This window comes from Gymnodraco acuticeps, unplaced genomic scaffold (genome assembly GCF_902827175.1).
Source record: "Gymnodraco acuticeps unplaced genomic scaffold, fGymAcu1.1, whole genome shotgun sequence".
Lineage (NCBI taxonomy): Eukaryota > Metazoa > Chordata > Actinopteri > Perciformes > Bathydraconidae > Gymnodraco > Gymnodraco acuticeps.
The window spans coordinates 319,919-335,208 of record NW_022991896.1 but is presented as its reverse complement, the minus strand read 5'-3'; the positions used below and the strand labels follow the sequence as shown (position 1 = coordinate 335,208).

The 15,290-nt window shown below is 41.9% G+C and overlaps 2 protein-coding genes across 2 annotated transcripts; one reads left to right on the top strand and one right to left on the bottom strand.

The window, feature by feature from the left end:
* Positions 1 to 6,818: 6,818 nt before the first annotated feature.
* On the bottom strand, positions 6,819 to 10,633 carry LOC117535555 (IgA receptor-like). Its single transcript, XM_034200069.1, has 3 exons — positions 9,727 to 10,633; positions 9,454 to 9,643; positions 6,819 to 8,442 (listed from the first exon to the last, which is right to left on the bottom strand). The coding sequence occupies exon 3, from the start codon at positions 8,427 to 8,429 to the stop codon at positions 6,819 to 6,821; it is 1,611 nt and encodes a 536-aa protein (XP_034055960.1). The 5' UTR covers positions 8,430 to 8,442; positions 9,454 to 9,643; positions 9,727 to 10,633.
* A 2,427-nt stretch (positions 10,634 to 13,060) lies between these two features.
* LOC117535554 (complement C1q-like protein 2) lies at positions 13,061 to 14,904 on the top strand. Its single transcript, XM_034200068.1, has 6 exons — positions 13,061 to 13,109; positions 13,152 to 13,232; positions 13,381 to 13,422; positions 14,004 to 14,066; positions 14,245 to 14,373; positions 14,554 to 14,904. Exons 1-6 carry the CDS (start codon positions 13,061 to 13,063, stop codon positions 14,835 to 14,837), a joined length of 648 nt encoding a protein of 215 aa, XP_034055959.1. The 3' UTR covers positions 14,838 to 14,904.
* Positions 14,905 to 15,290: the final 386 nt, after the last annotated feature.

Sequence of the window (15,290 nt, the reverse complement as noted above, 5' to 3'; positions counted from 1 at the left end):
CCTCCCCCCACCAATGCAATACCAGCCGCTCAATGCGCAGTGCAGATTCGGTAATTAATAAATAAGAAGCATTCATTCACAAACTAAATCAGGAGACCTTTAAAGTTTTACGTTCACATCAAAGTATCAGTATGCGTTGTGTTGATAATGGACGAGACCCGCCGAGTCAGCGTAAAGTTGAGACGATCTCTGTTTAATGTCTGAATCTGATAACAGATAAAATGATCAGTTTTACATACATTTCCCTCAGTGACTCCTCTCATTGCTTGGAACGTTTACAAAAAGGGAAGAGGAAACGTGAGGGACACAATATATACAAAAAGTAAAATCACAAAGAAAGGAAATTAAAGTCCTCACAACAATAAACTCCTGAGCACAGCTCTCCGACCTTGCCAGGTATTTAACATTCAATAAAATGAAGAACACAGAATACAATAATATAAAACACAGAATGTGTGTGATTATACAAAATTAAATTAAATAAACCCCACTGCATATTTACATCTGTTACACTAACACACACTGCAAGTGCAGCAACAGTCCTCGTCTCTGTAATTAGTTCAGTCCGTAGTCCAAAAGTAACACAAAAATATAAACACTCATCTATTCAGGTGATCGGGCACTATATGGCATGCTATCTGCGGTGCTTATTTTCGGATAGCAGCACCCTGTGCTAATTAAACAACTGCAATAAAACAACTACTTCAGACTGAACACCTGCAGCTAAATCCAGGCAAGCAATGCACAATAACCAACAGAACCACATCAGAAATTGCACACATAGCTACACGGGCAGTTCAGGCAACAGGTATGCACAGAGAGAAAGGGGTGTGCATTTCACTCACCCTATTTGAAGAGGAAGGCCATTCTCCTGTCTTTCATGGTAGCGAAGTGGTCAATAACAATGTCATAGAACTTCCCAGCGGCCTTTAGGTCCTCCACAACAACAGAGTCAATGGATATTGTGGCTAGGTTGACAAGTCTGTCCTGTCCACACGTGTTCCTCAGATACGTTTTGATCCTTTTTAGACAGGAAAAGGAGCGCTCTGCTGATGTGCTGGTGGCTGGTATCGTGAGCATGAGCTGGAGCAGCTTGTAGACCTCGGAGAGTGTGCCCTGTAGGTCATCCTCAATAAGAAGCTGTATCAGCTCTCCTGGTGGCTTGTGAAACAACCTGTTGTTGTACAGCGTGTGCAGCTCATTCCTTAACTTCTGCTCATCAAAGAATGGATACGTGTTGATCAGCTGAGCCAGCTCACTGCTGGGAAATGCATCAGGGTTGCAGAACGATGTGAATGATGTGTGTTCCAGTATCCGAAAAAAGTGCAGGTGCTCCATATCTGCAAATCTTTGGGTCATGTGCAACACTATGCCGTCAACAATCTGGAAGTAAAGACGCCGGAAAGACATAACCGTTTCCTCGTCTCCTTCTTGGTGCTGGTTAAACCCTTGCTCCAGGTCGTCCCAGCCGCGGCGACGTCGTTTACGTCGGGGCACAGGATCGCCGACTGCTTTGACCGTGTCATCGTAAATGCGACTGAATGTCTCATCTGTTCTCGTGGCTTTGAGAGCGCTGAGAGTGCTCATGATCCGATCCTGGCATTTTTTTATGTCCGCCGTCTTGCTTTGCAGAACCTGGAAGAGTGGTTCTGTGAGGCCGAAAATGGACTGAAAGACCCCGAGCAGGAAGGTGAAGTCAAAATCCTCAAGTTTTTGCTTCAAGGAAGCACTCTGTGCAATGGTCTCTTTGTCCCATCCCGGCTCTGTCATTATCCTGTCAAAAGCGATACAGAGCGACCCGCGTCCTTCATGGATGGCGTGTACTGCGCGGCTTTTAAAATTCCACCTCACAGCAGAACCCCCTGGTACACGCACAGCTCGATCAACTTCAGACAGTAGTGCTGATCTCTTACATGAACGTGAGAAAAAATTGTGGAAGGCATCGAGATTGGCAAAAAACAGTTTGGCTGCTTGGATGTTGTTTGGGCCTTGTGCTAAAACCAAATTTAATTTGTGAGCATAGCAGTGGATGAATAGCGCATTGGGGCAGTGTGCTTTCACTAAAGCCTGAACGCCACCGTGCTGTCCACTCATGCAGCTTGCTCCGTCATAAGTCTGACAAATCAGTTTGTTTGTTGGGCTGTAGTTCCCGATGGCTCTCATGACAACTGATGTTACAGCTTTTGCATCTCTTTCTAAGCTGACATCAAAAAAGCCGAGGAAACGTTCACACACACTGCCTTTTTCATTCACATATCTGATTATGATAGTGAGTTGGCACTTATTGGAGATGTCTGATGTGTCATCCACTTGTACAGCAATGAAAGGAGAAATGTGTATTTCTTTATCAGTCTCATCCTGGATACAACGAGCTATGCTCTCAATTATGTCATTTTGTATGGTGTTTGACATACCACTGAAGACTGTTGACGATCCCAAGTGCTCCGCGAGTGCAGTGTCAAACTCTGCAAATGCACGTACCAGCTCTACAAAATTGCCCCTGTTAGAGCTGCCAGCGGCCTCATTGTGTCCCCTGAATGTTTGCTCTTGACGTGCAAGGTACAGGGCAGCAATGATGAGTTTCCTCAGAATATCCCGGTTCTTTTTTACTTGTTCGTTGTGCTTCTTTGTGCTAATGGTTCTTGCTACATCCAGAGCCTCGTCAATCCTGACGCGTCCAAAAAGCTTTAATTTCACAGCACAATCTATATGATTTTTAGATTTACCGTGCCTCTCAATTGCCCGTGACAGGTTGGCAAGGTCGATGAATCCTGAAGTTACCCAAGGATTGTTCAGGGAGCACGAACCCTTGTCAAAAAGAAGACATGGCCAGCAAAATAGACGCTGAAGTTTAGCGCTTCCAGTTAGCCACTCCGTGCGGACATAATTGTCCTCATTGAACGTCCGATTAGATCCCTTATTCCTCTGTGTACACAGCTCGAGTGTGGGCGTTGTCCTGCCATCTGCTTTAATTTTTAGTTGCTGCTGTAGCGGAAGTTTAGTGAAGTTATGCTTAATTAAGTACGCCAAATCTCCTCCCTCCATAATGCTTCATTTGCTTGATCATTTCTAACGGCGGTGATGACAGTTACAGTATTCAAATTGATGTTGATGTGATTGGATGGCAGTGTCCAATCAAATCGCCAGCCGCCCCTGAAGGGAAGCTAGAGGCGGCTGGCTTCCCCTGGCATGGCCCTGACCAATCACAGGTTGGCAGGGGCATCACGTGGGCCTCATCTGATTGGTTAATCCCTCAATTTTTTTTCACCAAGGGAAGCTAGATTCTGCTGGCCTCCTCTCGCAACAGTGAATGCAATCTACTGTTTCACCATGACATCTAGAGGGGCGCTGTTTCACTCTTTGTAAAATACTCAATGAGAATGGGGGAGAGACGGTCCGGCAGGAACACACAGGAAAGTAGAATTACAGAAACAAAACAAAGTGTTTTTATTTATTTAAGTTATAACTACAATCCGAAAAAACAGGGGAAGCCTGGCTTCCCTTGGCCTCCGGGAGAAAACGCCACTGGTCCCAATGGCCTTATTTCTGCCGGAGGAGCGAGGAGCGATAATCGAGGAGCTATAACCGAGGAACCACCAGACCATCCTTCGATGAAATCCTCGTCGACACTCACCCCGCCCCCTTACTGTGTATCGCTCACTGATTGGACGAGGCAGCGCATGCACTGATCTCATGCTTCTTGACATGAGAGCAGTTTCTCAGCGGAGTGAAGAAAATACATGAACCTCACGGGACTCACTCCTCAGTTTATACCGTGTTTTGTTTCAATTAATGTATCATTTAGTTACAAATATATATATCTGAACAACAAAGTGGTCAAAAATCATTTAATTCATTTATTGGAAACATTTTCATGATCGCTTTTTTCGTTTTACATTTTCATTTATTGTCATTTCCATTCAGTCATTAAGTGCTATTACAATGTTAATGTGCTACATATCCAAACAAACAAAGTGTGCAATCCAATGAATGTTAATCTAACTGGGTTTTGATAGATAACATACATCTTTTACTTCTCTCAATTATTTTATTTCTATTGTGCACTCTAATCAATATTAATCAAACTAATGTTCGTTTATACATTTTAAGAATGGCGTTTATCTTTTTTGAGAATTAGTTCTTATTTAATTGTATTTATTTGGGTCTACAACAGATGATACAAATGTTTGTGTCAGTAAATGTGAGCTAACAGAGGCGGGGGTGTGTGTGGAAATAACGGGGACAGAGCTGATGTCAGACGATCAGCTGTGCGGCGTCATCACAAACGGACGTCGCTTCACGTGACGCTCCGGAGGAAAGGACGATTTCCCTGGCTGCTTCTCAGGTCGATTAAATGGATTCCTTGCGTCGTTTCCCTGCGTTTAGTCCCTCCCACCAGGGAAGCATGGAGGGACGCAAGGAAACCACGAGAAGCAGGGAAATGAGTTTTAAGAGCAATGGGACGTCCTTTCCTCCGGAGCGTCACGTGAAGCGACGTCCGTTTGTGATGACGCTGCACAGCTGATCGTCTGACAGCAGCTCTGTCCCCGTTATTTCCACACACACCCCGCCTCTGTTAGTGCACATTTACTGACATAAACATTAGTATCATCTGTTGTAGATCCAAATACATGAAATAAAATAAGAAGTAATTCTCAAAAAATATAAACGCCATTCTTCAAATGTATAAACGAACAATAGTTTGATTAATATTGATTAGAGTGCACAATAGAAATAAAATAATTGAGAGAAGAAAAAGAGATATGTTATCTATCAAAACCCAGTTAGATTAACATTCATTGGATTGCACACTTTGTTTGTTTGTTTGGATATTGTAGAGTTATATTTGTATTTATTCATGTTAGCAAACTATGGATAAGCTTAAAATGAGAATAATTTGGGTAAAACTGTGAGCTGGATTTGGGGCCTTTTGACATGTGTTTTTGAGGACAAAGGAAGATGGGGGGTAGGTGAGAGCATGTCTTGATTTGCATTCAACTTATCTGGCTACAGTGGTTGGGGAAACCTAAGATCGGAGGTGTCTGTGATATTTGGGCGGCCAATCAATGAGCTCCAAATGGGAGGATCTGATAACTCCTCCCATTGTCAAATAGTATAAACAGACACACACGCGGTGTTCAGCCTCTTTCCTCTGGCTGGCTCACGTGCAGGTAAATTCGGGATCCCAGGGATTAACTGTGTTGAATTTGTACTGTATTGATTGTATTGTATTGTCATATTACCATTAAAGTAGATATTGTTTACTTGGTAGCTCTGGATTCCTTCCTGTATTAACCAGCTTGATAGGGACGCGCGGAGATTTGAAAAGCGGACTAGATATCCCTTTTAATCTCTAACAATATGTAGCACATTAACATTTTAATAGCACTTAATGACTGACTGAATGGAAATGACAATAAATGAAAATGTGAAACGAAAAAAGCGATCATGAAAATGTTTCCAATAATTGAATAAAATGATTTTTGACCACTTTGTTGTTCAGATATATCACATATTTGTAACTAAATGATACATGAATTGAAACAAAACACGGTATAAACTGAGGAGTGACTCCCGTGAGGTTCATGTATTTTCTTCACTCTGCTCTCATGTCAAGAAGCATCAGATCAGTGCATGCGCTGCCTCGTCCAATCAGTGAGCGATACACAGTAAGGGGGCGGGGTGAGTATCTGAGGATTTCATCGGAGGATGGTCTGGTGGTTCCTCGGTTATCGCTCCTCCATGATCGCTCCTCGATCCTCGGTCCTCCGGCAGAAATAAGAGCCATGGGACGGTACTCAAGATGGCGCAGGCAAATCAACTTCCGGTGAGACAGAGGACCGAGGAGCGAGGAAATGAAAATAGTCGACCTGAGAAGCAGCCCCTGCTTCTCGTGGTTTCCTTGCGTCCCTCCATGCTTCCCTGGTGGGAGGGACTAGTCACAGGGAAACGACGCAATGAGGGACACAAGGAATCCATTTAACTGAAGTGAGAAGGGCCCCAGTCTCCTGACCAACTTCCTCAATGTTCTCCTGAGTCTTCAACAGACTCTTCCTGTTTCTGTATCATTACAAGACATGTTCTGTATATATGAGACCTGAAAAACAGTATAATAGGGGACCTTTAAATAACATTAAAATGTAAACCCTGAGCTTTGAACACTTTAACAGCTCATATGAAATCAACACATTTAAAAAAAAAACAAAAAAAAAAACAATGTAATTGAACCCCAAAATAAAAGAACAATCTGCACAAACATCTTCTATTGTTGTTATATTTATTAAATTCAAAGTTGTTTAAATCACAAATAGAACCGGTACTTTAGTAACCAACATACAGTAATTAATATATACTGTATACGTTTACACAGTGAGGCACACACAGAATACATTTAATTAACATTTTATTTGAAAATCAAGTCTAAATACAACTAAAAAACACTAAATATGAAAAGTGGAAGAGAGGGTGATGTAGGAAGGAAGAGGTGAGGGAAATTGAGGAGAGAGTTTGGAGTGAAGGGAGGCGAAGTATTGAGGAAGGAGGTAAAGGATGGAGTCAGGAGAGAGATGGTGAGGGAGCAGGAAGTAGGTACAGTTAAAGGGGGAGGGACTTCAAGTGAGTTTTTTTACATCCATTATACAGATTGTGGGAAAACCTGAGCTCCAGGAGAAAACCCTGAGTATGAAAATGGGAAGGCAGGAGGGGGTGAGGCAGGAGGAAGGAGGTGAGAGAAAGGGAGGAGGGAGAGAGGAGAGGAAAAGACAGCTACTGACGTCCAGCCTCCTCCTTCTCCTCCTTCTCCCCCTTTGCTTTCTTTCTCATCTCCTCTCTTCCATCTTGTGCAGCATTTTCTGCAAAACGACGTCCCTTTCCTCAGTCGCCCTCCTGCGAGCGAAGAATCCTCTGCTCTTATTCTTCCTGTGAAGACACAGGTCCTCCAGAAGTGTCTTCTCTTCCCCCATCTTCTTCTCTTTGGTCTCCCAGCTCAGTCGCGTCTGAGCGAGGTTGTCCCTCTCCTCCTTCGCCTCCTTCAGTTGAGTCTCCATCAGATGAACCGTGGTCTCCCAGCTCTGGTGTTTCTGGCTCAGGTCTTTGGAGCACTTCTCCTTCTGCTCCTTCATCTCCTTCTCAAGCTGATGGACTCTTGTCTCCCAGCTCACGTTGTTCTCATCCTCTGCCTGATGTAACTGAGCCTGAATGTCTTTGAATTCAGTCGCCTGGCTCTGAAGTGTCTGAGCCAGGTCTTCCTTCTCCTGAGTGACCTCTTTTATTTCGGTCTCCATCGAACTGGCCTTGGTCTCCCAGCTCTGGTGTCGTTTGGAGAACTCTTCCTGCTGCACCTCCATGTCCTTCTCAAACTGCTTCACCAGCAAGACATTCAGTGTGACGTCCAACTCCAAGCTGCGGTTCTCCTTAGCCAGCTTCTTCTTGGATTCCTCCACCTGTTTCAATGTCTTCTCCATCTCTCTCCTCTCGCCCTCCAGCTGATGTTTCTCACTCTCCCAGCTCAGCTGTTCCTCGGCCAGGTCTTTGGAGAACTTTTCCTCCTTCTCTCTCATCTGGTCTTTCAGCTGTTTGACATCCGTCTCCCAGCTTGTGTTCTTCTTTGCCAGATCCTCGTTCTCCTTCTCCACCTGTTTTAGTTTGGCCTCCATCGGTTGTTGGTCTTCAGAGTTGTTTTCTCCCTGCTTTTCCAACTGGAGCACCAGCTTCTGGACTTCCTTCTCCAAGCTGTGGATTCTAAAGGTCTGCTGACTGTTGTGCTTCATCACCCCTTTCACTTTGCATTCCATCTTTCGTTTTTCCGTCTCCAAGGTGTGGTTTCTAGCGGCCTGGTAGTTTTTCTCGTCCACTACATACTTCATGCCTTGTTTTCCATTCTCCCAGCTCTGTTGTTTCTCAGCCAGGTCCTTGGTGGACTTCTCCTGGCTCTGAAGGAGTTCTTCCTCTCTTCTTTTCAGCAGGTTTATGGTCACCAGGTTCTCGTCCAGCTGCTGCTTGTGTCGAGCCTCTTTAGCTTCCATCTCCTCCTCCAGAGCGCCGTATCTTTCCTCCAGAGCGCCGTATCTTTCCTCACAGACTGTCAAACACTCAAAGAGTTCATCTCCTCTCATCACGAGCAGTTTGACGGTCTCTGCGTCAAACTGCAGCAGACTTTCATCGTTCTGGCTGTGGGATGTCTCCTTGCTGCTCTGGTCTGACTGTGTTCTATCCATGGCGCTGTCTGTGGACTTGTGTTGTGCGTAGGAATAGAAATCTACGTGTGTACGTAATACGTGTTTTGTCGGGAAAACTGTGAAGTTAGTTTGCTCTGACTGAATACGTGTACCACTCACCGCTCTGAACTGAAGAACTGAAGAATGCCTGCACTTCAGAGCTCTCGCAATCTCAACTTGAAGGCCATCTGTGATGTCATGTGATGAGGTCATCGCGTACTCTCATCTGTGAATATGTCATTCCATTAAGGTCACATGTGATTCCGTTAAGGTCACATGTGATTCCATTAAGGTCACATGTCATTCCATTAAGGTCACATGTGATTCCGTTAAGGTCACATGTGATTCCGTTAAGGTCACATGTGATTCCGTTAAGGTCACATGTGATTTCGTAGTCAAATGCAATTAATTTGTCCCACTTTATGACTTTATAGGCAGAATAAATGTTGTGCTTTAAGGTCTTTACAGTTACACAATGCAAACATTTAATTTGTTTTAATTGTTCCTGATGTTGTTTTGAGTCAAAGTCACATGCTTCTTTGTAAGCACACATGTCTTTTCTGTCTTTATTAACATAAAATATATAATTATTTATTATAAGTGCATTATTTGTGTGTTTGTTTCTACTTAGACACACTTAAAAAAATACTGACATTATATACAGATCAGTTGATTTTAATTGATTTTTGCACTATTTCACTAAATATAATCGTGTTTGAAGCATTAAATATAAATCTCACTATGTGTTTTACATCGTTGTGGTACACCAGGCGTCTGAAGGATGATGCTCCAACATTAAAGCTATTTGGTTTGATATATCAAACGTATTGAATTAGTCATATTTCAAATAACAGTTTGTAAATGTTTTGTACATATTGGGTACCAATTATAAATAACTGCTACTGGTTGGTAGAGTGGAAGAAGTACAGGGACTTAGGGGGTAGTACATTTGTTATTAAGAGGTAACTAGAAATAAAACACACCCTTAGTACGATTCAAATGACTGGTATAGTTTATATTGAATCATTACAGGGTATAGACAGAGGACAGCAAGCCTTATAGGTCCTTTTGTAATAGAGCGGTGCAGGGATGACGTCTGTTTGTTAGCAAACTTGGATGTTAGCATGTTAGCATCGCAATGGTTCCCTCAAATAAAAGTCAATGGGATTTTTCAAATTGGCTTTTGCACTATTTCAGAAAATCAGATCTGTGGCAAACAAATGTTGATGATACTTACACGTTTTGTCCAGCACTTTAGAAACAGGGCTGAAACAGAGGGGATCATGGGATGCTGCAATGATCTGTTTGGTATTTGGAGCCAAACAGACACCAAATAGTGTGCTGCTGCTGGCAACACCACACACACTCAGAAGTCCTGTCCGCACAGAAACAGCTGTTGCTTCTACACAGCCAAACTGGAAGGGCAACTGCAAACAACGGATCTGCGTTAAAATGTTTCGGACACTCTTGGGGCTCTAAATATTAAACTGTATAGGTTTTATTAACCAACCTGATCATCCATGTGTGATATGATCAGTGTGCTGACACATGCATATCCCAGCAGAAGCAGCAGGCTCACACACAGTCTCTGAGTGTGTGTGAACGCGTTGGGGCAGCTGTACAAAGATATCCAGATGTGGTAATCGGCCAAATAGTCTGATAGCTTGAGACTCAGCGTCTGCAAGGGGGGGAGATATTAATATTTGTTTTTTGTATCTGAGTGTATGTGTATGAGGACTCTGTACCTCATACAAGCCTATTCCACGAGTGCATTTTACCAGAATCCTCTCCACCCGCCCGTCACTTTGGTTCACAGCCAACCAGCACTGAGCCACAAAGAGCCACGCACGTCCCTTCAGCTGCCCTCTGCATTAAGAAACACGCAGATCCCCAACACTTTACCCGGAGAACGACATATGACTGATCCTGTGTTACCATTTTATCCCAAAGGCCATAAGACTGATGAACCTCTGAGCTCTGTGCCTTCACAACTTCATACCATCTGTTCGCATCTCACATGTTTATCTATTATTACAATAAGCAGTATTTAAATTACAGCATTTCATTTTTCATTCTAGTGAACCCTGAAATGTTGAGTACCCCAAAGTGTTATGATAGTAATGTATAGTAGGGGTCCCAAGTACATAGAAACTGCCGGATGCTAACTTGCATATGTTGGGCACTTTGCACAATTAGCATAAATGGAGTTAATTAAGATGAATGGCATTATAGCATATGTAAACAAAAGTAAAACAATGATGTGGCCGATTTGGAGTGGTTTTGGGGGGATTTTCAGGATCAATGATGGCAGTTTTAACCAGAAAGTGGCCATATGTGTACTCTCTCTGAGCTGATTTTGACTACCATGAGTAATGGTGCCACCATTGGATGTACAGAGCACAAGATGGAAATGATTACCTCTACTGTGGGCAATTCTTTTCAAATAAATAGGCAATCTGTCCAATACAAATACATTTCTAACTTTAGGGTACATTTCCGGGTTAACAACAGGACTCTATACGCTGACAACTAGACTATTTAGCTCATCTTATTATATTTTACTTGTATTTATTGAACTACTCCTGCATTATTTGCAACTTAGTCTATTTTATTTGTATTGTTTTATGCCTTATATCTATTTATATTGCATTGTTGGTGGAGCCAGGGAATGCCTCCATGAAAAATGAAGAATCCAACAAAAAGTGAAAATTCTTGAATGATTTAAAAAAAACTCTCACAAAACTTGCAGTACAATCCAACTCTCATTTATCCAGTCGTATATATTTCACAAACACGCCTGCAAAAATGTCATTAGTGTTCATGCAGAACGGTCTAAAAGAGTGAGGAGAAATTGCAAGTGTTTGTGAAGCAGTTACAGGATAAGTTAAATTGTGCAAGAGTTTGTAAACTGATAGTTTTAGTGTTGTGACATACTGCCGTAATTCACCCACAGGAAATAAGTCGAGAATTTTCTAATTTTTTTCGATTCTACCTTCACCGAGAAAAACTCATTTGTATTTCTGAAATGAAGGAAACAGGGGGTAAAGCAGGGATGTCCAAACTATGGCCCGGGGGCCAAATGCGGCCCGCGGACCGTTTTGAATCGGCCCTCAGCTAATTAAAAAAGTATAAAGAAATATGGCCAACAAATGAAACTTCTGCCTGTCTTGTATTGCACTTCTTAAATATACATGTTCTAATATATAACACAGTATTCGTGTGTAAATAAGAACCATTTTCAAATAAATTCAGTCAATTAAAGTTGAAAAGATTTTCTGACAAATCTAAGTTGATAAGAAAAAAGCCAAATAACAAATGTAAATAACGACCTTGAAATAGACCCTTCATATTTCCTCTTATTAAAAGCAATCTGAAGCTTCTGTTTTAGGGAATGAGCTGCTAACAAAATAAAGTAAACCCTCTGGAGAGCTGTGAGCTGTTGTGTTTCTTAAAGCATTTTCAAGTATCAAGAATAATTTACCTACATTTGATAGATGTTTCCAACTTATAACTGAACATATGAGGCGATATACCTCTCCTCTAGTGAGTGGCCCAGCCCTTCGTATATTCTTCTGTATGTGGCCCTCTGTGAAAAAGCTTTGGACACCCCTGGGGTAAAGGATGTGTGTGGTAATGTCACTCTTTACCTCGGACACGTCCAGGTGTTTGATGTTCCAGCTCGGGGAGGGTCCAGAGTTGTTGTGCCAGATGTGCACCCCCCACACAGGGCCCAGGCTGTCGGCTGCACTGTGGGGTCAGAGACAGACCTTCTTTATAAATGAGCAAAACCAGTTCAAAGCAGCTCAATAATTATGTGAGATTGATGTAAAACGCAGCTGTGTATTCACTTTGTGTGGAGTTTTGGGATTTCACCTGATGATAAAGGTGTCTTGAGAGTTCCTCCTGAACAGAGTGCATCCTGTAGTTCTCTTGTTTGTGAGAAACCATCTTCCCCTATGAGCACCATGTACACCTGTTAAACACATAGAGGTTTCCTTTAAATATCGGATGATTTTGGGTAGCTTAGTTTAATACAAGTCGAGGAAAACAAGGTCTAATCACAAAAAAAAGAGCGATATAGAAAAATCAGGAATAATACACTTTTTTTAAAGGAACAGAATTCAAGTTGTTGTTTGCCCTTTACTATCAGTAAGTTGTCCAAGGACGTTTGGATGTATATCACATTTGTTATCAAAGCCATCTGCTGGATTCTCATGGCCTTGCCAGTGACCTGTTTAACGTAGATATAAAGGCGGGAACAGAGTGAGACGTGTCTCACTTCTCTGTCTGAACAGCGATATTTCAGAATGAGGAGAGCTGCAGTTTTTCTGGCGTTGCTGCTCTGTCTGCTCTGGACGGGGGCTCAGGGTGAGGATGGAGGGGGGACAGGGATGAAAGAGGGGGAGTTTGATATCCAAGGAGTGAAAGCAGCCCTCGATCAGAGCAGCAGTCAGACCCAGATGAGCACTGACGTCTGGGCTGAGCTCCAGAGAGCGAATGCAGGTAAGTTACAGAAACATCATAAAAAGGGAAATGTTGTAACTATTAAGATACAGAGACATGTTTTTGTGTAAAATACAAAAGTGTTAAAGAGAGGTGAAAAGAGAAAATCTGATGAACATACTGATAAGATATCACGTGTGGTTGTTTGTCAGATAATGAGCTGCTTTTTGCATTGCAGATCTCCTGGCTCGAGTCACAGCAAGTGAGAATAAGAGCACAGGTAGGAGTACAAAGTAATCAAAGACAACATTGAGAAGATTTGTTGTGTTTTCATAAAAACTGAACATTTTTCCCATATTTAAAAAGCGGCCGAGCAAACATTTGAAAATGAACATGTTAGTATGGTAGAAACATTCTTGAATGTAAAAATTACAAAAACTGAAGATAAATGTTGACCATCATTTATATTTTACAATGTTTAAACTTGTTCAGCTTTAGAGGCCAGGATGAGCTCCAGTGAAAAGCAGGTGGAGGAGCTCCAGAGAGAGAACGCAGGTAAGAAACAGAAACTATTATTAAAAAATAAACATTGAATGTTTTTGTGTATAACGAAAAAGAGAGAAAAGAGAAGTGAAAGATATATTTCACAGAAACAAATTCAACATATTGATGAGATATATGGAGGTAACAGCTGTTAACCTGCTCTTCCTCTTTGTTGCAGATCTTCTGGCTCGAGTCACAGCAAGGGAGAAGAAGAGCACAGGTAGGAGTACAAAGTAACCAAAGAAGAATACAAAAAATAAAACACAAAAGTGAGAAAAGAGAAAATCAGATGAACATACTGATAAGATATAACGTGCGGTTTTGATCAGATAATGAGCTGCTTTTTGTATTGCTGATCTCCTGGATAGAGCAACAGCAAATGAGAAGAGGAGCACAGGTAGGATCCCCTCCCCTGCCTCATTACCAAGGCCCGGGACCCCCACTGACCCTCAGCATCGACTCTATGCATTACATTACTCCACACAATGCAAACAATATGTTGTTCCTTTCAATACCGTTAGTCCTGCACAGCGCTCCAAATGTTGCACATTGCACACAAAGATACCTCTTATATCTGCACGGGTTTCCACTTGTCATATTTGTATTTTATTTATACGGGTATATGTACATTTCATGTCAATATTGCTGTATTTTAATGTTATAATATAATATGTTACAAGAAAGATGGAAGAAATGACAAACAAGGTTGTTGTTGTTTTCATAAAAATGTGTGATGTGTAAAAGTGACAAAAACTGAAAATCAATATTGACCATATTTTTTAAACGTTTTCATTTGTTCAGCTCTAGAGGGCAGAATGAGCTCCAGTGAAAAGGAGGTGGAGGAGCTCCAGAGGGAGAACGCAGGTAAGAAACAGATTATGAAGAGTCAAAATGTTTTAAAGAAAGGAACTGGTATCCTGAGGAGAATATTAAATATCAATCTCTGCTGGCTATCAGAATCCAAACCACTCTTTTTTTGTTTTAATAGACAGTTTGTTAATGAGTTCTCATCGCTCTGTGAGCATCCTCCTCTTTCTCACAGACCGTCCTCAGGTGGCGTTCTCAGCCGGTCTCACTGATTCAGGATCAGTCGGACCCTTCAAGACTGATATCACACTGAAGTTCAGTAAAGTCTTCACCAATATCGGCCAGGCCTACAGCCCAACTACAGGTAGGCCTACTACACACACGTTCTTAATGAAAACATATCTTAGTAATCCTACAATGGATCATGGTAGAAAGTAGAACCAAGTCAAGAGCTCCTACATGCTCCTTATTTAAAAATCCATCCTTAAGTCCTGCTGAAGCACCAGAAACAATCTCCCCTCACTCATCTTCTCCTCTGATGCAGGTATCTTCACAGCCCCCGTCAGAGGAGTCTACTACTTCAGGTTCAACATGTGGGAGAGCCGCAGATCAACTTATACCTCTGTTGTATTATATCACAACAACCAGCGAAAGATGAGGCTTTCAGATTACATTGATCGATCTGGCGTGGTCTCTGCGTCTAACGCAATGGTTCTTCAGCTGGAGAAGGGAGATGTTGTCTACATCGTTCTGCCCTCCAACTACGGCGTTCGGGATGATTCGCATAATCGCATCATTTTCAGTGGATTTCTACTCTTTCCTCAGTGAAGCCCACTGTAAAACACCCACTGCATTACGTTTCAACATTACATATTAATAAAAAAGTGTGTTGACTCTATAAATATAATGTTTGTGTTTGCTTGGTTACATGAACAAGACACATAGATACAGTGCCCTGAAGTAAAATGATTGAAACAAAGAAAAATGTTGACTTTAAATACATCTTTTTCTCCAAAACACATGTGCCACAATTATTGGCACCCCTAGAAAATCCTATGATTAAAATCTAACTGAAGTATATTTCCAGTCATATGTTACATTTTTAGGTTCACCTGTTTGATTACACAGCAAATTTGAAATCTTAAAATTCAACACCCATGTAGTTAATTTTAACACTATGAAAGAGTTTATATAGAAACCACGAGCAAGTATTAAATTAACACTTTCCAAAGTGTTGACAATATAACACTATCACAGTGTTACTAACACTAAGAGTGTAAG

Excerpts from the sequence above, each read along its gene's own strand:
- LOC117535555 (XM_034200069.1), bottom strand. The coding sequence starts at position 8,429 with ATGACCTCATCACATGACATCACAGATGGCCTTCAAGTTGAGATTGCG.
- LOC117535554 (XM_034200068.1), top strand. The coding sequence starts at position 13,061 with ATGGTAGAAACATTCTTGAATGTAAAAATTACAAAAACTGAAGATAAA. Across the intron at positions 13,110-13,151 it reads TACAAAAACTGAAGATAAAT|CTTTAGAGGCCAGGATGAGC; the intron begins GTTGACCATCAT and ends AAACTTGTTCAG. Across the intron at positions 13,423-14,003 it reads AAGGGAGAAGAAGAGCACAG|CTCTAGAGGGCAGAATGAGC; the intron begins GTAGGAGTACAA and ends TCATTTGTTCAG.